At 41.4% G+C, this 27,572-nt stretch overlaps 2 protein-coding genes across 3 annotated transcripts in view; both read left to right on the top strand.

Annotated features, from left to right (window-relative positions):
• The window catches only part of rabgap1 (RAB GTPase activating protein 1), a 34,513-nt gene extending 9,889 nt beyond the window's left edge, over nt 1-24,624 (top strand). For both annotated transcript variants that reach the window (XM_072455331.1, XM_072455330.1), the window contains 17 exons: nt 28-197; nt 257-425; nt 531-624; nt 1,619-1,769; nt 13,764-13,877; nt 14,444-14,518; nt 15,501-15,626; nt 15,758-15,901; nt 16,775-16,816; nt 16,884-17,012; nt 17,621-17,713; nt 18,083-18,193; nt 18,389-18,493; nt 18,867-18,950; nt 21,758-21,829; nt 22,402-22,602; nt 22,671-24,624. In XM_072455331.1, the coding sequence (XP_072311432.1) occupies nt 28-197; nt 257-425; nt 531-624; nt 1,619-1,769; nt 13,764-13,877; nt 14,444-14,518; nt 15,501-15,626; nt 15,758-15,901; nt 16,775-16,816; nt 16,884-17,012; nt 17,621-17,713; nt 18,083-18,193; nt 18,389-18,493; nt 18,867-18,950; nt 21,758-21,829; nt 22,402-22,602; nt 22,671-22,793 (2,003 nt within the window). In that variant the 3' untranslated portion in view covers nt 22,794-24,624. The remainder of the gene's footprint in view (nt 1-27; nt 198-256; nt 426-530; nt 625-1,618; nt 1,770-13,763; nt 13,878-14,443; nt 14,519-15,500; nt 15,627-15,757; nt 15,902-16,774; nt 16,817-16,883; nt 17,013-17,620; nt 17,714-18,082; nt 18,194-18,388; nt 18,494-18,866; nt 18,951-21,757; nt 21,830-22,401; nt 22,603-22,670) is intronic.
• On the top strand, nt 6,027-8,408 carry LOC140368347 (probable G-protein coupled receptor 21). Its single transcript, XM_072455332.1, has one exon. It carries the CDS (start codon nt 6,088-6,090, stop codon nt 7,339-7,341), a length of 1,254 nt encoding a protein of 417 aa, XP_072311433.1. The 5' UTR covers nt 6,027-6,087; the 3' UTR covers nt 7,342-8,408.
• Nucleotides 24,625-27,572: the final 2,948 nt, after the last annotated feature.

Here is a 27,572-nt window from a genome sequence, read left to right as displayed (position 1 = left end):
TAACATTTAATTGAATTTTTTTAACAGATAAATTCATGTATATGACCACTGCAGTGGACCTAGTGATAACTGAGGTAGAAGAACCAGTTAGATTTTTACTGGAGACACGTGTCAGAGTGTGTTCTCCAAATGACAGACTCTTCTGGCCGTTTAGCAAGCGTAGCTACACTGAAACGTTCTACCTTAAACTGCGGCAGGTATGAAAAGCCTTGTTTTACGGTTCTGTGATGGAATTTAACACTTGTAAATTTTTTAGATGGAGCGAAAGGAGCGCAAGAGTCCATCGTCAGATACATTATACGAGGTAGTAAGTTTGGACAGTGAAACTGAGAGAGAGAAGCGTAAGACCACAGCAAGTCCTGGCATCCAGCTCAGTGGACCAGGAAACATGGTCCCCTCACCTCCCGAGGATGATGAGGAAGAAGGTAACTTTCTCATTGGCTTAAACAGACTGGAGCATATTGTTTTTCAAGAGCTCATTTTCAATTAGAAAACAAATATGTAATATTTATTTTGCCTTTTTTTGTTAGATAATGATGAACCCTTACTTAGTGGCTCTGGCGATGTTTCAAAGGAGTGTGCGGAGAAGATCCTGGAAACTTGGGGAGACTTGCTGTCTAAGTGGTAGGATTTTTGTGAAAGTCTATAATTAATTAATTAATTAATTAATTGTATTTAACCAAATGGGTAATTTTTTTACTCTAGATACAAAAAATTATGAAATTTCATGTTTATCCACAGAGCACTTATTTATAAATCCATTATGCTATAATAACTTCATACATCCAACCAACTGATCCAAATAGAAATATAAGGAACACAATCTAGTAAAGTATTGCATATTTCTTGCCAAACTATTGGCCTGATCTGAACTTGCTGCAGCAGCATCTTCTGCACAGATCAGCATCTGATCAGGTCCACAGCTCCTCCTCACCTCAGCTGAGAGGAGCATCTGATCAGGTCCACAGCTCCTCCTCACCTCAGCTGAGAGGAGCATCTGATCAGGTCCACAGCTCCTCCTCACCTCAGCTGAGAGGAGCATCTGATCAGGTCCACAGCTCCTCCTCACCTCAGCTGAGAGGAGCATCTGATCAGGTCCACAGCTCCTCCTCACCTCAGCTGAGAGGAGCATCTGATCAGGTCCACAGCTCCTCCTCACCTCAGCTGAGAGGAGCATCTGATCAGGTCCACAGCTGAGCGCAGCACAAACGGCATATCAAAAGAACTATTCCAACTCGTTTGCACGTCAGTCATTAGCTTGTGTTCTGGCAGATCGAGCAGCTTCTGGACAGTAACAGCGCGTTGTCTTCTAAATGGCCGTCTGGACAATTCATAATAAATGAATGTTGTTTAAAAGTATCGATACTGTGTGCTGCCCGGTGGTCGAGTGGTTACGGCGCAGCACACGTATGCCAGGCTCCGGCTGTGGGTTTGGGTCCCGACTCAACTGGCTGTTTGCTGCGTGTCCTCCCCTCTCTCTCATCCCCCACTTCACCCTGGCCTCTCCTGTCTAGTAAAGCCTACGGGCCACAAAAATCTTTAAAAAAACGGAATAAAATAAATAAATCGATACTCGATTTTTTTGAACACAACCCAGTCTTTTTCTGCTTAATTTAAGGCACCTGAATTTGTCAGTGCGTCCCAGACAACTGCCTGCCTTGGTGCGAAATGGCGTTCCTGAAGCACTTCGAGGGGAAGTTTGGCAGCTTCTGGCAGGTTGCCATAACAACGATCACTTAGTTGAAGAATATCGTACTCTAATTACAAAGGTAAGATGTATTTCACTTGTTCCCTGTTTACATTGCTCTGGCTCAGTTTTATAATACAGCTCTTGTTGGTGATCTCTGCGATCTCTGCTGTGTAAAACTAAGGCCTGTTGCATCCTCAGGGGCCACCTTTAATAAATATGTTTATCTCTCATGTGCTCCAACCTTGTGATGGGGCACTGCTAGTGACCTGACTATGGTTATACAAGAGTGTTACAAAACTCCACTATAACTGATTGGAATGCTTTTCTTTCTTTATTTTTATGTTTTATTTAAGATGGTCAGTGCTGCTTTAACATGACACAGCTGTCAATGTGTTACGGTATTTAAATACTCAAATTCTACATCCCATAATTCACATCAATTACATTCATTTTTTACTCTACTGATAATACATTGGAGTGTTTTTACTGCATCAATTCATCTTAAATGTTCAAAATTTAATATATTTTATTTTAGTCTCAAAATGACTCTGACAAAAGTCTTTGTGGGATGAGTCCGTTAAGAACATTGTTCCTTGATGCATGTTTTTCTTTTGAACTGATTGCTAATGAATCTCATCATCTCATGTGCTTTTTGACATGAGAACATGCCATTCTTACGCGCCAGTTATTTGTATTGTGTTCTTTGTGACCTTCTTTTTGTGGGGGAATGAGCTTTATGCACAGTGCACAACATGTCCCAGTGAGGACTCTCTTGTGCCCCTGTATCTCTGATAGAAAGCCTTTGATTGAAGCAGAAATGTACTTGGTGTTCATCTTTACACATAAGGCCCTTTATGGAGCAACTTACTGCAGCTGCTGCCAAGTACTACAAGTACTGATATGAGCTTAGAAACATGACTAATTAACAGCCAGCCAGTCACAAAATAAACTCATTAGGCAGTTGAACTTCTGACCCACATTTGGACTCATGAGTTCTTGGGACAAAGAACCATGGAGAACATGGAGGGGACATGCAGCCTGCAGTTTAGAACTATGCAACTTTACACACAATGGAGTGTTTGTTTTTCTTCTTCCAGCATTTCCTTATTTCACTTAAACTTTTCACCATACTTTTAACCAAGTTAAAATGTGCTCACATTATTGCTGTTTTTTGATACTCAATTCCTAATTAATGTTACACTATGAATATTAGACTAATTGCATTTACCAAGATACACTAATGCATTATAATGGTTTGTTTTATTTTAGCGTTTAGCTTTTCTTCAACGGCTCTACATTAAAAACATGTTAAAAAAACCATGTGTGACCGTCCTCTTTCCATTCATCTTGTTTATGTTCGTTCCGTTTTAAACGTGAAGTCTATTACTTTGATAACTTATTTTTGATAAATACATCCCCCCCTTGCCCTACGACGAGTTGGCCACTGTCCAGGGTGGACCCCGCCTAAGGCCCAAAGTCACTGGGATAGGGTCCAGTCACCCGCAACCCCGAAAGGGAAGTGGTAGAAAATGGATGGATGGACATCCCCCCCTTGATTTTCTTTTGATAGTGTCATCTACAGAATTGTATCTTCTCGTGTGGTGGGACGAGTCGGTGTGTGAAAAGGGTGTTTGGACCAGGGGTGCCCACATGTTTTCGAGCTACTTTTATATTCAACAAAGCTTGAAGATCTACCTATAGATCTAAATTATTGTATAATTTTGTATTATTTTTTATTGTCAGTATTAAACAGGTTTTTAGTTTTGTTTAACCATAATTATGCTATATTTCATTAATAGCCTAATATTGTTTATTATATACAAATGTGCAATATAAAAAGGGGAGAGAAAATCTGCTATTTAACTTGACCAGGGGTGGGCAAACTACGGCCCGCGAGCCACATCCGGCCCGCCGGGCCTTTCAATCCGGCCCGCCAAGCTTGTCCAAGTAATATTAGAAAATATAATTTTTGTTTTTTTTCCTTTTTTGTCCTCAGGCATCTGTCTGCACGTGTATCCTTAATAAATAGTATGTGAAATGAATTAAATAATAGATTCAATAGCCTATATTTGACAGAAAAGGGATATTTTATTTGATATTTAATTTTTTGGATTTTTTTATTTTTTTTTTCACACCAATGATTGCGGTCCGGCCCTCCGCTACTTGCCTGGATTCGAATATGGCCCTCGGAGGAAAATAATTGCCCACCCCTGAACTAGACCATTTAATATATACTGGCCATAACTACTCACTTCCTCTCTCCTCCTGCTTCTTGCTTTGACTCTCTCGCCTCTCTCTAACAGCGTTACACGACTCGCGCTCTTTGGCGAGCCGCTTTCAGTGAGCCGCTTCAGCCGAGCCGCTTTCAGCCAGCCGAGCCGCTTTCAGCCAGCCGAGCCGCTTTCAGCCAGCCGAGCCGCTTTCAGCGAGCCGAGCCGCTTCAGCGAGCCGCTTGCTGCTCAGATTCAGAATAAGGTTTATTGCCATTGTCAATGAACAAAATTCACAAACATGCTCATGCTGTGTGTCGAGCCCACAGTGGTGTTCTTGCTGAAACTCATGGAAAAGCGGCCAAAATACTAACATGCTGATTGTAGCTCTCGGTCCACTCGTGCTGCTGTAGAGCTCTCACTTGTAATGTCAGGCTATAAACTAAAAACAGAAGTGTCTTTGACTCTCTCTCCTCTCTTGCTTTGACTCTCTCCTCTCTTGCTTTGACTCTCTCCTCTCTTGCTTTGACTCTCTCCTCTCTTTCTTTGACTCTCTCTCCTCTCTTGCTTTGACTCTCTCGCCTCTCTTGCTTTGACTCTCTCTCCTCTCTCTAACAGCGTTACGCGGCTCGCGCTCTTTGGCGAGCCGCTTTCAGTGAGCCGCTTCAGCGATCCGCTTACAGCCAGCCGCTTTCAGCCAGCAGAGCCGCTTTCAGCCAGCCGAGCCGCTTTCAGCCAGCCGAGCCGCTTTCAGCCAGCCGAGCCGCTTTCAGCCAGCCGAGCCGCTTTCAGCCTGCCGAGCCGCTTCAGCGAGCCGCTTGCTGCTCAGATCCAGAATAAGGTTTATTGCCATTGTCAATGGACAAAATTCACAAACATGCTCATGCTGTGTGTCGAGCCCACAGTGGTGTTCTTGCTGAAATTCATGGAAAAGCGGCTAAAATACTAACATGCTGATTGTAGCTCTCGGTCCACTCGTGCTGCTGTAGAGCTCTCACTTGTAATGTCAGGCTATAAACTAAAAACGTGTCCTAAGGGTCGGCTGGTAGATCGCGATCGACACAATGGCACCCCTGGTTTAGATCATGGGTTGCTTAGGCAAACAGTGTAGGGACTGTGTTTTCCCATGTGAGGTTTCTAATTTTGTCATCGCCAAATCACATTTTCCCCATCTCTCAACAGTATTGAAAACAATGGAACAATTTGGCAGAAACATATTTTGTTCAAACTTTAATTCTGTTTTAACAAATATGCATATTTGGTTCTGTCTTATGTTATTAGTTTATTTTTTGTTTTTTTAAGTAGGTATGATCCGATATTCTTTTTAGTTGTGCTTCTTTTGAAGTTCAAATCAAGCTTTGAGTAACATTTTTAACTTGCCATTTAAAACATATTGTTGGTAACGGTAAATCCCATCAACCACATATAAATAAAATTAAGTAAATTGACCTACACTGTAAATCTTGTTTTGTCCATGATGCTGTTTGTACTGCCTAAAATGCATATTACCCTGCTGTAAATATAACCGTATGTAGCCAAAAAGTCAGTGTCAAAACTCCATGTTCTTAAACGGGGATTTTGTATCTGATATACCTCCTGAAAAACATTATATTAGAAGAGAGAGAGGAAGACAGAGCTGTTTCTCTGCTGCTAATGATTGGTCAAAGTCCCATGAAAGAGGCAGGGCTAGTTTGCCACGGTTTCTTCAGCAGGGAGAACAAGGGAGAGAGGAAGCGAGCGCAACGCTAGATCAATGTACTGGGGGACTCCCTGCACTGGAATGGCTGCCCTTGTCTTTTACTCCAGACATTTCTTCAGCTGCTGTTCTAAACGGACATTACAACCAAACTGAGATTTTATTTGGATTTACATGTGCTTTGAATTATCAGTCTCCCATGGCTTCATCCTCGTCATGCTAATATGCCTTAATCCACTTGTGAAGGACCAGACTAAAACTGTCTGAAGGAAGGAAAACTAAAGGACACAATCACTGTTTATGACTTTATCAATGACTTTAAAGAGAAAGAGACGGCAAAACAAGCACAAGTTGGATCTGAATTCCTATCAACGTATTATAGTTTGATTATGTAAATAATATTTGGACTTGAATGGACAGTTTTTAAATGCGGCTGTACAAGATGGAGGATTTTGACTCAAATAAAACCTCACCAGGATCTATTCCCAGAAATGTATATGGCCAGTGGATTATGTAAGCATCTTGTCCTGCCCAAGACGATGAATTTGTCTCTTGACCCTCTAAAACAGAGCTCGGCGGACGTGTCAAACCATTCTACCCCCTTTTGCCTGCTGGAGACTGGGTATTCCCACATCTTTAACACCTGTCTCCTGGAAGTGTCTGTTATACTCCTTCTCACTGTGCTGATCATCTCTGGGAATCTGGTTGTGATCTTTGTGTTTCACTGTGCACCCTCATTGAGCCACCACACGACCAGTGTTTTTATCCAGACTATGGCCTACGCTGATCTGCTGGTGGGAGTCAGCTGCCTCTGTCCCTCCATGTCGCTGCTGTCCCATCTCCAAGGCCTCGACCCCAAACTTACCTGCCAGGTGTTTGGGTACCTAGTGTCAGTTCTGAAGTCTGTTTCCATGGCATCATTAGCATGTGTTAGTGTTGATCGCTACATTGCTATCACACAACCTTTGACTTATGGATCCCTTGTGTCACCGTGTCGCGTGCGCTGCTGCATTGTTTTGATATGGCTGTACTCGGCTCTAGTCTTTTTGCCATCCTTCCTGGGATGGGGTAAACCGGGCTACCATGGTGACGTTGTAGAGTGGTGTGCACTCAAATGGAAGACCAGTCCGGCCTTTACTTCTCTCATTGTTGCTCTGCTTTATGCCCCTGCCACACTAACGGTTTGTTTTACCTATGCCAACATCTTCAAAATTTGCCGACAGCACACACGAGAGATCAGCGAGCGTCATGCCCGGTACCGGGGGCCCGCTGAGGGCTCCAGGGACAAAGACAGCTCCACAAAGCAATCTTCTCATTTGTCCCACACCCAAATCCCTCATCACCATCAGCCAGAGCATCAGCAGTCATCAAATTACCCCGACAGACGCTATGCCATGGTGCTGTTCCGCATTACCAGTGTGTTCTATATCCTGTGGCTGCCCTACATCCTCTACTTCCTGTTAGAAAGTGCAGGAATCTACCACCATCCAGCAGCATCATTTATTACCACATGGCTTGCTATTAGCAACAGTTTCTGTAACTGTCTCATTTACAGCTTGTCTAATTCAGCTTTCAGAAAGGGCCTTAAGCGCCTTTGCTCCTTGTGTTTACAGCGCAGCAGTAGTGGTGTTGGAGTCAGACACACCAAAAAGACGTATGTAGGTTCTATTGAAAAAGCTTGCGCTAGCCCTGGGTATGGATATGACCATGAGGAAACAAGGATGGGTAGAATTTCTCATGTGTAATTCTCAGCTTATATACCGTACACTAGTACTCACAAGACTTTGTAGAATCACTAAAGGAATGAACCAGCCTAACTGCTCAGGTCAGGTTCGAGATAAATGGCCAAAAATGTAGTGATGGCTTGAAGGAACCTGCAAGATTATATACATTTAAAATTATGAAACCTGTTCTGTTATCTGCCAGAACCAACAGTGAGCTACTGGTGTGCCCCAGTACTGTAGCGGTCTGGGTTTTAAAATATGTGGTTACTAAAGTAAAAGATGTATATGGTGGGTATTATTTAATTTTTGTGACTTTTGGTGTGTTTTTTGGGGCCATAAAAAGACAATATAAATTGAGTATTTACATTTGTACAGAGACCGTTAACGCCGTTAACACTACATCATCTAAAAGAAAGATTGAAACTTTTATTCTGTGCCCCAAATGTGTAAGGTAATTTCAGTGAGTAATTGTTTGAAATGTTTGTTAAAGCACTTTGAAAGAACCTAACTGCTGCAAATCTCTTGTGTAGGTGACATTTGAACTGTGACTAAATAGAGAATGTTGGCTGTTTAGTGGCTGAGTTCAGAGTTTGTGTGCGAATGTATGCACACACTTGAACACACAAAGTACATGTGCACAAAGCAGACAAGAAGCTCTTTTTCTCACAAACCCCCTGTATGGCAGCAGGAGCTTGACCTCCATTTCCTGAGTCTGATACGTCGGTGCACTCATCGTGGCTCCATATGTTGCACATTCCCACCATGACTAAGATAAATGTGATCTACTCGAATGTAACTAGTTTGTACTTAATACTGTAAATGTGCTATAGATTGTTTTTCCATGACGAAATTCTGAAAGACACATGTCCATAACGTGCAATAGTTTCATTTAGTCAACCCAATACAAATATAACTGTTACATTACATGAGATGATGAGATTAAGTTATGTTTCTGTCTAAAGTTTGGCCAGATGTGTGAGGTTAGTTATTCTGGTGTCCTTGTCATGTGAACTTTATATGTATGCACACTATCCGAGTGAAGCAGTGCCAAATATATTTTAAAAAAGATTGATTGAAAGTTAAATGCGGTTGATCAACTACTTCTTTATTTTTTTAATAAACTGTATGGTGTGCAACAACATGGTAGCATGTCTTCACAAAAACCTTGTACAAATAAACCTTATTCAATAATCATTTTGCCTATGCTTTGAGATGTGTTCGCCATAATTTAACTAATTTAACATTTTCACACCGGATTACTAAAGTAAGCATACTTTTTTTTTTAAGGAATAACAATTTAAGGTTTTCAATCCGCCTAATGAAGCCATCCATTATCACATAGTTAAATAACAGTTTTGTAGATTTACTCTACAAAGCTAACCAACTTGACTGAAGCTAAGGACCTCTTTGCTTGGTGGAGCCTGACCGGAGCGTCAACAGCTCCTCTTGTGCTCTTTACATTAATAAGACACCGCAGACCTACACTTAGAAGCGACTCATGACCTGATGCTTTGAAGGGCAGCCTTATCAAATTAAGAGAAGACTGGTCACCATACAAAATGCTGCTCTGAATTTCTAGGACCATTTGCTGTGTTTGCTTTCGTCATAGACAGAATGATTCATGGTCTCGTATGCCAATTATATAAAAAATGCACCGTGATTCTCTGTGACCAATTAGATATTTTATCCTGTCATGCCATGTTGGTGATGTACATGTCGTGTAACTCTTCTGAGAAGATACATCTTAACTAAATGTATTGGAACAATGTCATGCTTTTCTAGGCTTTGGCTGTAAGTAAGAAAGTTAGGATTTTAATATAGACATCCTATTTTGAAAGTACATTTAAACAGATTTCTGTGCAGAGGTTGTATGTATCTCCCCAAGTCTGAGTGAGTTTCCTCTGGACTCCTGTTCACCCCATTAAGCCCGTAGCACAAAGATGGAGATGGGTCCCTGAGCGCTGCAGCACAGACGGGTGGCACTGGTTGAAGGATGGGTCAAATACAAATTTCTCTATGCGGACAATAAAGGCCAATCTAACTAGCTATTTCTATATCACAAGGGAGTTTGAATGGAGGTTTGATAGAAATTATCCTGTGTAATTTTTGGAATCTCAGCAGGATATTCTCAGCCCGCCCACAGATGACCTGCTCTGCGGTTTTCTTGTCCCAGTGTTCTCGCTGGGCTGAGGTTGAAGGACAAACCATGTGGCGCTTGCAAAAAGTACCCGCAATGCTGAAACCCCTCAGCGAGAACACTGTGTCCATACTCGCAGCCAGGACTAGTACCTTTACCACACATCCAAAAAACTGTACAAATTAATTCATTTTTCACACAGAGCGGTGCAAATGTTAATACAACATATATTGATTCACCATTCTATAACTTCACATCTTCTGATAAGTGTCTTTTTTATCAAGTAGTCTACAGCCATTAGTCCAACAGTCAGTAAAAGCATGTGGTTTGGAGCATTGATTTAACAAGGTAGTACCTTGTTTGTGTTCATTACAATTTTACAATTGATAATAGTCAATAATAATAATGGTTGATTTAATAAAAGTGAAACAAAATTGTATTTTGGCCAAATATAGCCCAGCCCAGATACCTTACTTTCTGCCAAGCAGGGCTGTAAAGAGTTTTTACTTTCCCTTCTAGTTTCTGTCCATCACACTACCAAGACAATGTTTTTCTAGGCCTCTCATTCAATGACTTTTACCAATAGTGAGGAAAAAGAAGCTAATGGGTCATTATGTGGAGGGTCTTTGTACTGCTCTTCAGATGAATAAGTGGTGCTTGTGTAACATGGATCTTTCTCATAGGCTCTAGCCCCGTGTCGACTCGGCTACAGACAATAGTAATTACGTCAAGGCTGTTTCATTCACCTAGTTGCCCTTTCTCAGGAATTACAATTGCAAACAAGTTATGGTGATTTGGCATGTTTTAATGCCAGGCGTTCTTTTGCCAGAGGAAGGCCCTTTTGTCAAAGACAATTGTTTTTACTCTAGTCACAGTAAATGCTGTGACGGGAAACCAACTTGTCTTGTGCCCAGGCAAGATCTGAACTACCTACCCACTGGTTTGTGGGTGCACATGTACATGGTGCAACTCTGAATGTTTATTTACATTTTAACTGTGAATTGAATTACATTTTGTAGAGTCCAGTATCACAACAGCAGTTGCATCAAAGAAAATGAACAAACAAATCTTAGCATAAAATTCAACTTTCCTCAAGACACTTATCCTGCCTCACCCCCTGGTGTGTGATTGTGTATGTGAAACGAGTTGTAAAACAGCTGCAGTACATCCAGAACGCTGCTGCTCGGGTCCTGACTAGAACCAGGAAGTATGATCACATTAGTCCTGTTCTCAGGTCTCTGCACTGGCTCCCTGTGGCTCAGAGAATAGACTTTAAAGCAGCTCTGCTTGTGTACAAGTCTCTCCATGGCCTAGCACCAAAGTACATCTTGGATATGTTAGTGCCATATGAACCATCTCGGACTCTGAGGACCTCAGGGACCGGCCTCCTGCTGGTGCCCAGAGTCAGGACAAAACATGGGGAATCTGCGTTTCAGTTTTATGCAGCTAAAATCTGGAACAGTCTTCCTGAAGATGTGAGACAGGCTTCTACTCTGACTATGTTCAAATCTAAGCTAAAAACAGTTTTGTTTAGCTGCGCATATGACTGAAAGGATTTTTTCTTTGCACTCTTCTCTTTTGTTTGTGATTTTATTAGTTTAGAAAATCAGTTGGATTGATAATTTTTAATTTAGTTAATTTTATTGTAGTTAATTTTTATCGTTGCACTCTTCTCTTTTGTTTGTGATTTTATTAGTTTAGAAAATCAGTTGGATTGATAATTTTTAATTTAGTTAATTTTATTGTATTTCTGTAATTTCTTTGTGATTTGAATGCATTTTTCCTGCTGTGTGAAGCACTTTGAATTGCCTTGTGTATGAAATGTGCTCTACAAATAAACTTGCCTTGCCTTGCCTTGCCTTGAAAGGGTGAATGGCACTTTGATTGCCTTGAAAGTAGATTAGAATAGACTAACATTTATAGCACATAATGGAACAATGGAATCCATGTTGCTTTTACTCCAGTAAAATAATGTGATAGTTGTGACGATATTAATAGTGCTATCCGTATTCTTTCAACTGTTTAATCCAGCTACACACTGACTGTCTAGATTAGGCTGACTTTACTGTCCTCATGGAGAAATTTGTCCTCTGCGTTTGACCCATCCTTCAGTGCTGCTGAAGAACCTGGCAGAAGCAGTGGGCGCCCCATCTTCAGATCTTGATTTAGTCTTGGTCAGAACCATATCTGATTCTGGTGCATGTTTTGGCAAACATGTGCTGAGAACCTGTGACCTTTCGACTGTGAGGTGAGGGTCCTGGCTACTCAACCACTGAGCTGTTTATTACATTGTACTGCATTTACACTGGCCATAATTACGTAACCTGATAAGCAAAAATGTTTTAAATCAATTAAATTCTATTCAAAATGTGATTGTTTTCCCATGGAAAACGGCCTGTTACTTTGGGCTCCAGGGTGTGGTGAGAGAATTTCAATAGGTGTTTGTCAGGATTTAAAAATAATCTTGCTGCCACTGGTCTCTGAGTGCCATTAGCTCACTTTGTTCCAAAATTCCTTTCTTCCTGCATCTCTTCTTATACTCATTATGTTTTGTTTTACTCACTTCCGCTGTGGAAGTAGACTTTAGGCCTTGGGAAAAGTTGCAAGGGGAACCTCATGCTGGCCTGAATTAAACAAAGCTTGTATTCACAGCTTCACAGATCATTTAAATTAGATTTATTAAAGTTTGACACAGCAGTGACAACATTACCAGTATTTGTTTGACAGAAGACGGTTCAGGCAAGACAAGTTTATTTGTAGAGAACTGATTGTCTAAACTAATGAAATCACAAAACAATTTAAGGCATTAAAGAGAAGAGTGCAAAGAAAAATCCCTCAGTCAAATGCGCAGCTAAACAAAACTGTTTTTAGCTTGGATGGAACATTGTCAGAGTAGAAGCCTGTCTCACATCTTCAGGAAGACTGTTCCAGATTTTAGCTGCATAAAACTGAAACGCAGATTCCCCATGTTTAGTCCTGACTCTGGCACCAGCAGGAGGCCGGTCCATGTTTAGTCCTGACTCTGGCACCAGCAGGAGGCCGGTCCATGTTTAGTCCTGACTCTGGCACCAGCAGGAGGCCGGTCCATGTTTTAGTCCTGACTCTGGCACCAGCAGGAGGCCGGTCCATGTTTTAGTCCTGACTCTGGGCACCAGCAGGAGGCCGGTCCATGTTTAGTCCTGACTCTGGCACCAGCAGGAGGCCGGTCCCTGAGGTCCTCAGAGTCCGAGATGGTTCATATGGCACTAACATGTACTTTGGTGCTAGGCCATGGAGAGACTTGTACACAAGCAGAGCTGCTTTAAAGTCTATTCTCTGAGCCACAGGAGCCAGTGCAGAGACCTGAGAACAGGACTAATGTGATCATACTTCCTGGTTCTAGTCAGGACCCGAGCAGCAGCGTTCTGGATGTACTGCAGCTGTTTTACAACTCGTTTGGAGAGGCCAGTGAGCAGGCCGTTACAGTAGTCTAATTTACTGGAGACAAACACATGGATAAGACTCTCCAAATCTGGTTTGGACACTATTTTTGATTTTGGCAATGTTTTTAGATGATAAAAAGCTGCTGATGTTGATTTGATGTGGCTGTTCAGCAAAAGCCTTATTTCCTAAAAGTGGCGGCATAATGGGATGTGCTTCAAAAATATAAATCTTATTATGTAAAGGTCAGGTTACTTGGACTTTGAATAGTCCGGTTGTTGCCAGTACTAGGTACAAAAGAAAAACAGTCAACACTGTTGTCAACACTGCAGTGTATGAAAAAAAGGGTCAGTTGAGCTGTGTGTTCTGTTGGAGGCTACAGCGACATCATTCTCTGATCTTGAGTTGCATCGTTCACTCTTGAAAAGACTATTCGACCCTGCTTGAATTGTTTGTATAATTTTGTATTCGCAATGCATTTTATATTAATATTCATTCATTGATACATTTTGTATTTTGCTGAATATTCAAGTTTCTGTTGTATTACATACAGTTTTGATGTGACGACAGTATGCAATGTTTCTCTCTGCAAGCACACAGGCATCGACAGTGCACCACCAGATTTCAATCGTAGCAGGATCTAAAACGGGACCTTTTAGGATGTCAGAAGTACGGAGGCAAACTCGCCGAAAGCCCTGTAATAGATGGTGTGTTCCTTGGGAGAGGACGCTGCCAGTTAGTCATGTGCTCTTTGTGATAAAGCTTGTGCTGAACCACAAGATGCTGAATTCAATTGACTGCTGTGGGGATTTCATGGAAGCGGTGTTTTTTAAGTCATAACACAATTCACTCCCTTGTTAATTTTTTATAATTGTCTTGTTCACAGGAATCTCCACAGGACAGTGCGATCACCAGAGACATAAACAGGACATTTCCAGCTCATGACTACTTCAAAGACACTGGTGGAGATGGACAAGATTCACTCTACAAGATCTGCAAGGTGGCAATGCACACGCATTATTTCATTTAATCACATTCTTTTTAACATAATTCACGACTGCTATAGTATAAGCAACAGTAGAAATATCGTGTGCAAACAGAAAACCAGCAATGACTGTCGCGGGTTCATTGGGTTCATAGCAGCGTGCCTGTCGAATAATGCAAAACAAATCTGCAATTGAATAAACTTCACACAGTTCGATGGGATTTATTTTGCTGCACTGCGCTCTCACTGAAAACATGCACCGACACACGCACGCTGCCATCAAACTCTGAGAAGAGATAGAAAAAGAGATGTTTGGTGTAGTAGCTCTGACACGGGCTTGTGCACGATGTCCATTCCCAACACATACATTATGCACAGCTCAGGTGAGCACGTTCATCTGTGCGCGGGCAGGAAACTCCTCAGGTGGGTTTGAATTATTCAGTGTCCTCCCCTCCTTTTTCTCCGAGTCAAATTGATCCTCACACTCTCTATTAATAAGCCTTAATTGTGTTAATAGCTCAATTGGCCACTATGGTTGTGTAGCCGTTTTTTGAAATGGAAAAACTCTGCATTTTCTCCAGGCGTACTCTGTATATGACGAGGAGATTGGATACTGCCAGGGACAATCCTTCTTGGCTGCTGTGCTGCTCCTGCACGTGAGTTTCCAGGATGCCTTTCCATCTACATGAAAAGGGAATTGTTTTGTTTTTATCTCTATCTTTCTGACGTTCTGTGGGAATGGTATAATTCCTGAAGCCTATACGTCTACATCAGTCTAAAAGCGTTACGCTATCCAAACGCTAGTGATTAGCAACAGCTATAATAGCCATTTTAACCCTAATTTGATTCTATTCAAACGGTATGAAAAAAGGTCCTTTCTTAAACTTGTGCCGACTTGTTACAGAATAGTAGATTAAAGGCGGTATGGACGATTTTTCGGCGATTTGAGAACGCAGGCGGAAGTGCGCATGCGCACTCCCCTGTGCGGACTGATACAACACACGTGCGTTTGTTTATTAGCGCATCGCATCGCTCGTCTCCCGTAGATTTCTGTCCACTTCTGCGTCAGCTCGAACTGTCGTTCTCCGTCTTCATTGCCCCGTACACTGAGGGAACTATATTATGATAGATCCATGCGCTTAGGCACGCGGAAACGTGGGGACGAGCCTGACGCGGCTGCAGGTGAGCGGTAGGTGCGTTTTATGATGGATACGTGGCAGGACAAATGATTTATCCACGCCACGAGGAAATATGATAAAAAATGTGCTGAAAAAAATAGTCCATACCACCTTTAATTGCCTTATTAAACCCTAAGTTGGAGAGATGCATAAATGACAAAAATATGTATCTGCCAGTAATTACTTTATGTACAAGTTTTGAATTGCTAAAGGAATTAACAATATTTCTGTGTCGTAATGATGTAAATAAAAAACAAGTAATGGTTGTTATGGATTTTGAGTGGCACATTTGATTATTAGTTCATTATAATACCCAGGAGGATGCCTAGAGATTCTGAGGCTTTTTTGTTTTGTTTTTCCAGTCCATATTGAATCAACTATTTTAATGAATGGTACCATCTTGTGGAAGTATGAGGTAATAAAAGGTAATAAGAAGTTACTGATGCTCTTGCTTCTTCAGATGCCAGAGGAGCAGGCCTTCAGTGTACTGGTCAAGATTATGTTTGACTATGGCCTCAGGGACCTTTTCAAGCAGAACTTTGAGGATCTGCATTGCAAGTTCTTCCAACTTGAAAGACTCATGCAGGTGCGTGATTTATTAATATATAGAATTTTTTTATTAGTCATGATTTAAAGTGCATAGGACTGATTCTCATGTGTTTCTAATGATTACTATTGGCGTTAGCATTTCTGTTGACTCCCGTCTATGTTGAACAGGAGTACATCCCAGATCTGTACGCCCACTTCTTGAACGTGGGTCTGGAAGCGCACATGTACGCCTCCCAGTGGTTCCTCACGCTCTTCACAGCCAAGTTCCCTCTCTACATGGTCTTCCATATCATTGACCTGCTGCTGTGCGAGGTAAACTCACCAAGTCGTTTGAGCAGAAAAGATACATTTAGGTAAAAAATAAGAGTTTTAAATAGTTTGATAATTCATAGCAGAATAAAATGATAAGACAAATTGTATGGTTGAGGTCACAATTTTGGCCTCGCAATTTTGTCATTGTACTACACTGCTTTTTGGAACTAAAGCGTCTCAAGAGATGGAACTGAACTGCAGCGTAACCTTTTTTATTTCTTTAGCTAAATGTAAACGCAATTTAAAAAAAAAAAAACCTCAAGATGATTTTCCTCATGTGTGCACAATCTTTTTTAGATCAGATAAATCAGTTTTAGAGCATATTTGAAGACCTTTTGGCATGAGATTTTGTCCATCCCTATTGATTTAATCTTCAGACACTTCGGTAAACCAGAAATGTTTTTCAGTTATACTTTGAATGTTTTGGATTTATGCTTTATGTACCAAATGAAGTTAATATAGGTAAAGTAATTTAAATTTCAATAAGTAAATTCATTTTAATCAAAGTAGTGTAGTATGCAATTATTGGTCCCACTTCTTAACCTAACATTTTTTGAGGGAGTTAAAATAATTAAAAGGTATAGTTTAAATGAATAGTAACATGTACTGATTTCGAGGACTGCAGCATGACAGAAGGCACCTGGCATGTTTGTGATCATTTTATTTAAACCCTGCCAACTTCAGGGTGAAACTACTGCCAATTGACAGTAAGAGAAGTTTCACCTTCAAACATGAGTAGTAACAGCAGCGGGGTGCTTTTGGGATGAGTGCAGTAAGTCTGCCCAAATCCAGGCTACTGGTCTCACTTTATGACCGCTTGTCCTAAATGGCTTACATTGTACACAAATGTGCTCATAAACTATATTTTTTTAGGGCATCAGTGTCATCTTCAACGTTGCTTTGGCACTTCTCAAGGTAAGTCCACTACTACTCTGTACCGTATTGCATTGTTCATTTTCTAAGGACATGTTCATCTTTGTAGACCTCAAAAGATGACCTGATTCAAGCAGACTTTGAAGGGGCACTTAAGTTCTTTCGAGTTCCTGTTCCAAAGAGGTACCGCTCTGAAGAAAACGCTAAGAAACTGATGGAGCTGGCTTGTAGCATGAAGGTGAGAGAATCTCTTTACTTTTACACATTGACAGTTGTAAGTACATAGATGTCCACTAGGGGGAGTTATTGGACCTTGACAAAATGTTGGCGCAGAATAAAAATGAGGTTCCTCTCCTTCACACATGTCCTGAACTGATTTCAAACTCCACTTTGTGTGCTTGAAAATACACATCTTATTATAGAAACAATTATCGGCTGCCTGGAAAGTCATTTGATTGGGTCACCTATCATTTTTAACATGGCCATCTACTATATTTGGCATTTTTTATCATCTTTTTTCATTATTTGCTGAACTGTTAACGAAGCAAAAAGACGCTTTGTCCCAGTTTTCACAATTTCTGGAGCACATTGAGCCACTAACCAGAGCCTAAACCTGTCCCCAATGTCATTGAGTGATGAATCCTGGTGACATTTACTTTCCCTGGAGACACTGGAAAATAGTATTCAGGATCTGCTGATGTAGGAATGATTGAATATACTGCACACACCTGACTACTAATTCTAAGGTGTGTTATATGTGTTGAAAGTGGTAAATGAAAGTAAACAACAGGGACTTGATTCGGCAATTGCTAATTGGCTAACTTCTAATAATGTTTGCATTCACAGATCAGCCAGAAAAAGCTAAAGAAATTTGAGAAGGAGTATCACACAATACGAGAGCAGCAGGAGCAGCAGGAGGCACCCATCGAGAGATACGAGGTAGACGTCACATTCTGAATCCTCAACTGTAACACTGAAAAACACCTGCATTTTAATGTCATCAATTGGTAAAAACAAGGTTATAACCCAATTACAGGTATTTCATATTTAGTTTTCTGTTTTCTGGCTGAAACGCTTAATGCAGCATCTAATTATTTTGCCGTCTGTAGAATGAGTTCTGATGCAGAGCTGGCACTGTTAATTATGTACAAGTCAGTTAAACATTACAGACATCCTTTACTGTGTAATTGTAGTCTTCCCCTGTGACTGTCTATGCTCTCTATCCACACCGTTTCTTTTTCTTCAAACTCTAATGATTAACTTCCCTTCTCTGTTTGTGACATTCTCGTTTGTCCCGGCTCTGTCCAGCGTGAGAACCGGCGACTTCAGGAGGCCAACATGCGCCTGGAGCAGGAAAATGACGACCTGGCACATGAGCTAGTGAGCAGCAAGATCGCCCTGCGCAAAGACCTCGACAACGTAAGTGTTGGCGTACACATTTTCACCTCGTAAAAGCCGCCACTGCACCCAGTCATGGTTAAATCCTGGGTTGGACTGTACAGAGTATCGTGTCCTTGATAAAAAAGAGCGATGTGAGGAGAAAGTGCAGCTGGTGTCACTTCCTCTGTGCCCTTGTGCCCGGGAGGTTATAGTGTGCGGTGTTGTGCTCCCCAGGCTGAGGAGAAGGCTGATGCTCTGAATAAAGAATTACTGCTGACCAAACAGAAGCTGGTCGAGTCTGAGGACGAGAAGAGGCGTCTAGAGGAAGAGTCGGCACAGGTCAGAGCTCAAAAAGCCACAGCGTCCATTTCAACCATTTCACATTACAATGCTCACTGTAAATGAATATAATTAACACATACATATACAGTAATCATCACCTGATCACCCAAGACTGTGGAGGTCACCTTGTGTCGTTCAGATCAGGTGGGGCCCCTCAGGGCAGAGGTCTGATCTGCTGCTCTTGGTCCCATGGGTGCTTCTCACTGACCTCCAAATGTCTGTGTCTTAAAGATGGGTGATGTGTGTACGCTTCGATTTTGCCAATAGCCTTTTCTGTCTTCTTTACATCAGCAGGATGTCATGTGGTCTCTGGGGGGTCTGTGTCCTTGCTCTGTGCCCTCTGCACTAAACCTAAACTGTGTGTTCACAGCTCAAGGAGATGTGCCGACGAGAGCTGGACAAATCAGAATCCGAAATCAAGAAGAATGGCTCCATCATTGGGGAATATAAACAGGTAAGAACATCAGGAATCACGTTTATCATGCACTTACCACTATTTACTTCTAATGTGGTTGCTTCTACTTTAACTGGACACATGCTTTTCACTGCTCACAACATAACACACATTCACTGTGACAACATTAAGTTTTGATCATACAAATTCCCAACTAATTGCCTTTACAGTGATGCATTTGCTTATGGATGTTTATTTTAATCACTGTCCCCAGGTCACATGGGCAAATGTCCTTGACTGGTAACAGATGGTTTCAGCTATAAAAATGGACATAATCAATACATGTGTAGGATTCATGCAGGATAACATCTCCTGAGGGATTTCAAGGTCTGAAATATCTGACAATGTTATTAAGAATCGTGAAAGTAATCAATAGTTTGTAGTGTCAAGAGACAAACTTTGAATGCAATGATAATTCACATAATAAAGATAACGTTTATAAGCTGAAATAAACTGAAATTTAGATGCAATACTTGATTGTTGTTTGGGTCATAACATTTCCAGGACCAACACACAATCTTGTCAGTTTGATGATATCATAAATACAGCAATTGCAATTATAATGATAGTGTTCTGCTGCCTTTTTAAAGCTGGTAAATATTGAAAAGATGTGCAGAGAACACTCAAACGCGTGGGAGAAATGGCTTTTTGTTTTTGGAAAGAAGTCAGTTTTGTGAGTTTGTAATTTCAGTTTTGTAATTTCACTCTAGACCCTAAAGCTGCCCTGATCACGCACTATTAGAGGCTTTGCAGTAACATTATGCCACAGTTCAGTGCAGTCAGACAGAAATAGCAATGAGACTCATTTAGAACGGGTCTTATCTCCACCTGAGTCTAAAATGGCACGGATCGGAACTGACAGCTCATGTGAAGATTGGAGACTATGTCACTGAGAGCCGGGCTGAGTATGTTAATAGGGGGTTTGTTTAAAAAAAAAAAAAAAACTTTGACAGACAGACGCACAAAAGACGTGATAGACCAACATTTGAAAATGAACACAAGTGGTAACGGCAGGAGGGACAAGTTGAGCTAATTGTGTGATTGGAACGCTACCTTTTTTATTATTAATTATCAAGATGACAAAATTGGCCTCAACTTGACTGTGTATACTTGACTTAAAAGTAAATGTAATGCTTTCAAATACAATGAAAGAACAACTACTTGTAAAGGCAGAAGAAAATTGTTCAAATGCCTTATTACGGTAACAATGTGGAAGGAGACAACTTTCACTTTAGTGTTTCTACTTCACAGATTATATATTACTTTAGTGTCTAATTTCAGTTTTCTTAATGTATTATTGTCACAGTTAGTTCTGTAGATTTACAGGGTGGTAGAGGTGAAATGAGGGTAAGAAAGGAGTAAGTGTAAGATGAAAGCTGCAGCTCATGATGGACAAACAAGAAGAGGATGGTGGAACAGTGGCAGTGAAGCACAAATGAAGAAGACCAGAGACAGAAAATAAAGATCAAAGAGATTTGTGGATCTCACACAAAGATATCACATTTCCACGTTGAAGAGATACAGTGTTTGCCACAGGGAAGAGAAAGAGCGAGAGCAGCTGGAGCTGTCTGTCGAGAGGTGGGACGACCCAATGTACCCGCTAGGATGACTCATGTCACATTGATCTGAGTGCAGCCTGTGAGTGTCTTTAAGCATCCACAGTGTGTTTAGAATGAACAGGAAAGATACAGCAGCACAAATGAGCGGCACTACTCGGCTCTGCAAACAGCCTGAAATATAGTGTTAACTAAAGCGAACTCATAAAAACGACTTTTCAGATTTGTCATGTCATCTGGTCACTCCAATAGCATCAGTGATGTTGAATTAATAAATAAAAGGGGAGATGAAATAAGTTACTGTTTCACTGAGAAGAACAAAAAGAAAATACAATGTTATCCTCGAAGTGAGATGTGTAAACTGCTTATATATTGGGCTCAATGGTTATGGCAGGTTATTTGGAGGATCAGGAGTTTATTTGAGGAGATCATCCCAATTTCTTATAAAAGTAAAATGCCAATTTAGAGAGACACTTTTGTTCAAATGGGCGATTGTTTAAAGAGAACAAAAAGTTGTCTGATGAAAGTGATCTGGTGAAGACATTTCTGCAGCCGCCAGCAAAACTTCAAAATGGTAGATGTGCCCATGGATCAAAAACGGTAGAAGTAAAGTCTTAAAACCATGTGAGATGAGGGATCTCATTGCACATTTGGGCCTCAATTCTTGCAAATAATGTGAGGTTTTTATCAGAGAAGACTGGGATAAATGTGTTAAATTCTAAAGTCTGAATAGGTATTATTACACCCATCAATGCTCCATGAAATGGATATTAACAGAAATGATCTACATTGGAAATGTGTCATTTTGACACATACTCTATGGGTCTGTCCCCTGGCGTTTGGAGGAAAGTGTACTTCATCCAGGGCTGGTTACCATGTGACCAAGTCCCCCAGAGTGTGTCTGCTGGAGACAAGGATGCATTGTCTGAGCGAACCTGTTTACAGAGACATAAATACTGAAATAGTGCCATGTGGAAGGAAGCAGAATCCATCTCTGAAAACGTGGAAAGAGAGAATTTTCTGAATGTCCTTCCCTCTCTTAACCCCATTTCACACTGATCTGTCCTGCCAATAAAGCCTACGGACCAAAAAACAAAATGAAAGTAAATTGTTTTTAGAATAGTTATTTAGTTCTGTGTAATAAGAATGATTATTACAACATCATCAGTTTGACTTCCAAAGCATTTATTTTGTGAGCATTGGCAAGTGGCCTTCAGATTTTCTTCAAATATACGCCTCTTATTTCTATAGATCTGCTCCCAGCTGAGTGAACGACTGGAGAAACAACAGACAGCCACCCGCGGAGAGCTGGAGAAGATCCGGGTAAGTCTTTCCAAACTCCAAATAAGCTGTGATGCAGAATGGCAACTACACAATGACTGTCTTTGCAAAAAGACCCCGGATAAATGGCCTAGTCTAATTTCACAAAAACGTATATGTGTCTGTCCTGTTCCTGCTGCATGTAATAAAGACGAGAGCAGAATAGAAGAGGCATCAGGTAAACAGTCAGGACAATATTACACATGTGTTTGGACCAGATGGTTGCAAAAAGTGTAGGTTTTTCTATGCCATTTTTATTTAGCTACAAAGTTCTATCACTAATGCTAAATGACTAGACGGCCTTGAACGTCTCTTATACCCCGTTTGCCCCCTGTTCATTTCTTTGACCTGCCTGTAGACCGGGACAAGGGTGTAAAAAAGTAAGGCATAAATCTAACTGCATATAACTGTAGTGAATGATGTCGACACTGGGGTAATACTAAAGTGGAAAACCTACGTTGAAGGACTGACGTCACATTCAGTTAGAAAATATGGAGCTACTTTTATTCTATCTTTACAATGGGAGAAAAGCAATGATTCAATGAATACATGAAGGTATCGTTTTGCCTTGTTAGTCCAAAGTAGATGGCTGTGAGAAGTGCAGCAGTCTGTTCAACAAAGAGGGTCGCGTGAGGGCCGCCATGAGCTCGGCGCCCCCTGGAGGCTCAGAAGAGACTGATGAGGAGAAGGAGGCATTGAAGAACCAGCTGAGGGAGATGGAGCTGGAGCTGGCTCAGACCAAACTGCAGCTGGTGGAGGCTGAGTGTAAAATCCAGGTGATGATTACAAGCTCTGCACAGATTCTACACACGGCACTGAGGCCTAACATGGTCTGCTTTCACAGGATCTGGAGCACACACTGGGGCTCGCCCTGAACGAGGTGCAAGCGGCCAAGAAAACCTGGTTCAACCGAACTCTAACCTCCATCAAGACGGTCACTGGGACGCAGGGGAAGGAGACTTCCTAATATGCCAGCCCCCGACTTAAACCACTCCACTTCATCTGGAGAAGTGTTCAAGCCGAAACCTGTGGAGCCCGACATTGTACAGCCCCGGGCCATTATTTTAACACTGACATTGAACCCCAAGACTGTCGAAACGGATCATTCGGAAATCTTTCAAATGTTCTTGTAACCCATTTCTCTCGATCTAATAAGTCCTAGCCATTTCTTTCCCCAACCCAAAGGACTGCAGCGGGCTGCGCTGATGAGGAGGGGCTGGAAAACACGGTATGAAGTGCGATATTACTTCAGTGTCACAGAGATGTGTCAAGAGGACAGCTGCTCCTCTGGTTTGTCTGAGTACTGCTGAAATCTGAGGAAAGACATTTAAACTTGTACTCTGTCTCACAATGCGCTGCGTAATCCTCTAAAACTACTGGCACAAACTATGTTTTGTTAATTTTATAGGTACGAGTGATGATAGTTGCCTAGTCAAACAGAGCTTTTCTAATTTACTTTGAGCAAGAGTTTTTTATGTTTGTATCTGAGTGTGCTAACAGAAAATGAGAGTGTTGTGTGTCTGTGAGAATCAGAATGATTGGATTAACTATTGTGTATACAACAATGTGCGCAAGTCCAAGAACTATAAAGCACTAAGAACATGTATGAGAGCATGCAGGAATGAGGTAAGGCCTGCTCCCGGCAGTGATGTACAGTCAGAGGCTTAAAATAGGAACGTGTCATGATGAGATAAATACAAGACATCTACATGTCATTTACAGTTTTAAAAAAAAAAGTTTTAAAAAGTGCAAATGATGCTGTTGAGGTTTATTTTGTTTGCATTTCAGCACAAGTTTAAAGTTTAACAACTTCCAAAAAAATGCATGTTTGGATGTCGGTCCGTTGAGCTCTGCGCACACTAAAATAATGCCCTAAACATATGTCATATATGTCATTGTATGTCAAGGTTTTATTTGGCACTTTGCAGCAAATGTCATTGGATAAATCAGAAAGCAAACTAAATATGACTCGGTAACGGCTTGAGATTCACCACTGCTAAACATTGTTGTGGCGAGATCTTCTGGTGAAGGTTTATGGCAGAATGCACTGTTTAGAGGCTCAAGTCACAAGTGGTTAAGTACTTTTTGTTTCCACGTTTGCCACTTCAGCAGAACAGTCCTCTGCAGTGTCTTAAATCATGCCCCTGATACAGCTTTAGTACAGAAGGAACATTAATAATTCAGTTGCCTCTTCCTAAAATATAAAACTATTAAGGTAGGCCTTATAACATGGTGATAAAACAGTAGTACACAGTGTCCACTACATTGTAAATCCTTGGAATTAAAAAACCTGCAGGAACTAAAATTAAACATTGAAGTTTAAAATGCCAGTTTTTCAAGTTAAACACAGCAAAGCCACTGTTAAACTATGTGGTTAACAACATTCCTATTTATTTCAGAAATCATCACATCCCACTTATATTGTTACTGTTTACTGCATCTTGAAGAAGGCGCTGACTGATTTGAATCAAAGAAAAGTTAAAGGAGGTTAAAATAAGAACAGCTCCTCAAAGCACTGAGTGGTAAAAAACTATTACTGACTTTTGTTGTTTTTAAACGTGTAACTATTACTAATGTGGCATACTTGTACCTACCTGCTGCGCGCTACCATTTAATCCACCTTTTATGTTTTTATGATAGTTTGAACCATGCTTCTCACTCAGACTGCTGTTTGGTTTATGCCAAAACGTAGCTTTATGATTCAACAACAAGTATATTATCAACGTGTGACATTGTAATAGTGTAGACGCATTGTGTATACATCATGACTTTAAATATAAAGATATCAACACAAACAACTGTCTCAGTCTTTGTTCATGACACACAGGGGCCGTCTTATGTTTTCAATCACTTATATTCTTCTTTTCAACTACATCAAAAGTACAATTTTAATGTTGTGCTCAATACAAACAGTCTGTACTGCGCAACTTTTACTTATTTACTGTTTCTACTTGCTTTTAATGTTAAAATAATGCATTTTATACCAATATGAATATTTTCCTTATTATCCATCATGTTATTCCTGTTGTGTTCTCATGCAAACTCTTAAATCATTTAAAAATTGTGTATATATCATACATTTGTTTCTTTTTTTAAACGTTCTAAATCGAGAAAACGTTTAAAATACAATTACAAAGTTATCAGTTTCCCGAGCTCTTTAGAGTCCATAAATCTGATCCAGATATTTTCCCTTTTTCTCAGAATAAAAGAGAATAATGATAAAAGGGCCACATGCTGCAGTGGATATTTGTATCTATCCATCAGGGAAAACTATTGATATAGAGAAGAGTTTTTAACCATGAACACGCACAAAAACGATATAGCCAATTAAAAACATACTTCCATCTGCCTGCTACTTGAACAGGCTGCTTCCCCTGAGCCCAAAACCAACCTTTTCTGTTTTGGCGACACTTCTGTCCCCATTGTGTCTGATGCTCCATCACAAATGCAGTATGCCCCATTTGTTTGTCAAAATACTTCCACTGAGGTGTTTATAACTTTGTGTGAGCCCATAAAACTTGCACCTCCAGTGATGATGGCTGCTGGGACATCTGTGATGTCCCCCGAGGGCTGCACACCGAAAGGAGCGTTTAACTCCAGGGTTACAAAGAGATCCCATTTACACATTTGCAATGACGTCTTCAGTCGACCAAATACACTTTTTAAAGCACATTTTACTGTACAAACAAAAACGGTTTCCATAGTGATGCCCAAACACAAAACGACTAAAAATGAAAGCTACAAGCGGCATCAAACGAACTTCGCAGGCTCTCGTTACTATAGAGACCATTGTATTTATTATGGGCTTTGAGGTGTAGTTGAGCTTTGTCACAAACAAACAAACAACACATTGGACATGGTGTAGTTCTGCTTTGGTAAGTGAAACTGCCAGCTCCGCCGCACTGAGACTAAAATGTGAGTTTGGTCAGGCTAAAGTTTAGGAAAAGTACATTTTTTACTCCCCATACAAAAAGGCACTGTTTTTGAAATTCTTATCAAATTTATTCTAAATGTTAGAATTAAACATTTAATAACTGTTGAAGCCCCACTCAAGATGATTTTCACCAAATGTAAGCTTGCTCGGGCTTTCACCCATGGAGGAGTTTGTAGAAGTATGAAGTGTAAAAATGTGGAAATGTCAGAGATTTGGTGATTTTCTCATTGGTATAAAACAGGAGTTTAAGGACAAATAGAATTGATATGATTATATTGATTATAAATGATAAAGACTAGATCTTTTTCTTCATCATGCCAATGTACATCACATAGATTAAGAGGAATGGAACTAACTTGTGGCAGGTCATGGACATTGTTTCTATGGGAAGGGTTTACATTTTGTATTTTTTTCATTTTATAAATGCAGCTGTACTTTTGTACAATATCATTTGTTGTATAAATGTCGTGTTTGCCACAATAAACAGATTTAACAACCCTCCAGCTCAGCTGCCATTAGAACTACTTTCCACATCTAAGTGTAATGAGTTTACCAAAGTTCTTGGCATAAAAAATGCTATCAAATCCACAGCTAATATACCTAAGACCACCTCCACACGTTTAGTGTGGAAACCAGACTTATCCATGTGTTTGTCTCCAGTAGATTAGACTACTGTAACGGCCGCTCACTGGTCTCTCCAAACGAGTTGTAAAACAGCTGCAGTACATCCAGAACGCTGCTGCTCGGGTCCTGACTAGAACCAGGAAGTATGATCACATTAGTCCTGTTCTCAGGTCTCTGCACTGGCTCCTGTGGCTCAGAGAATAGACTTTAAAGCAGCTCTGCTTGTGCACAAGTCTCTCCATGGCCCAGCACCAAAGTACATCTCAGACATGTTAGTGCCATATGAACCATCTCGGACTCTGAGGACCTCAGGGACCGGCCTCCTGCTGGTGCCAGAGTCAGGACTAAACATGGACCGGCCTCCTGCTGGTGCTAGAGTCAGGACTAAACATGGACCGGCCTCCTGCTGGTGCTAGAGTCAGGACTAAACATGGACCGGCCTCCTGCTGGTGCCAGAGTCAGGACTAAACATGGACCGGCCTCCTGCTGGTGCCAGAGTCAGGACTAAACATGGACCGGCCTCCTGCTGGTGCCAGAGTCAGGACTAAACATGGACCGGCCTCCTGCTGGTGCCAGAGTCAGGACTAAACATGTACCGGCCTCCTGCTGGTGCCAGAGTCAGGACTAAACATGGACCGGCCTCCTGCTGGTGCCAGAGTCAGGACTAAACATGGACCGGCCTCCTGCTGGTGCCAGAGTCAGGACTAAACACGGACCGGCCTCCTGCTGGTGCCAGAGTCAGGACTAAACATGTACCGGCCTCCTGCTGGTGCCAGAGTCAGGACTAAACATGGACCGGCCTCCTGCTGGTGCCAGAGTCAGAACTAAACATGGACCGGCCTCCTGCTGGTGCCAGAGTCAGGGCTAAACATGGACCGGCCTCCTGCTGGTGCCAGAGTCGGGACTAAACATGGACCGGCCTCCTGCTGGTGCCAGAGTCGGGACTAAACATGGACCGGCCTCCTGCTGGTGCCAGAGTCAGGACTCAACATGGACCGGCCTCCTGCTGGTGCCAGAGTCAGGACTCAACATGGACCGGCCTCCTGCTGGTGCCAGAGTCAGGACTCAACATGGACCGGCCTCCTGCTGGTGCCAGAGTCAGGACTAAACACGGACCGGCCTCCTGCTGGTGCCAGAGTCAGAACTAAACACGGACCGGCCTCCTGCTGGTGCCAGAGTCAGGACTAA

This window comes from Eucyclogobius newberryi, unplaced genomic scaffold (genome assembly GCF_026437365.1).
Source record: "Eucyclogobius newberryi isolate DKJ021-1_F unplaced genomic scaffold, fEucNew1.0.hap1 SCAF_2, whole genome shotgun sequence".
Taxonomy (NCBI): Eukaryota; Metazoa; Chordata; class Actinopteri; order Gobiiformes; family Gobiidae; genus Eucyclogobius; species Eucyclogobius newberryi.
Note: the sequence above shows the minus strand (reverse complement) of the source record. Positions and strands in the feature narration are given on the sequence as shown.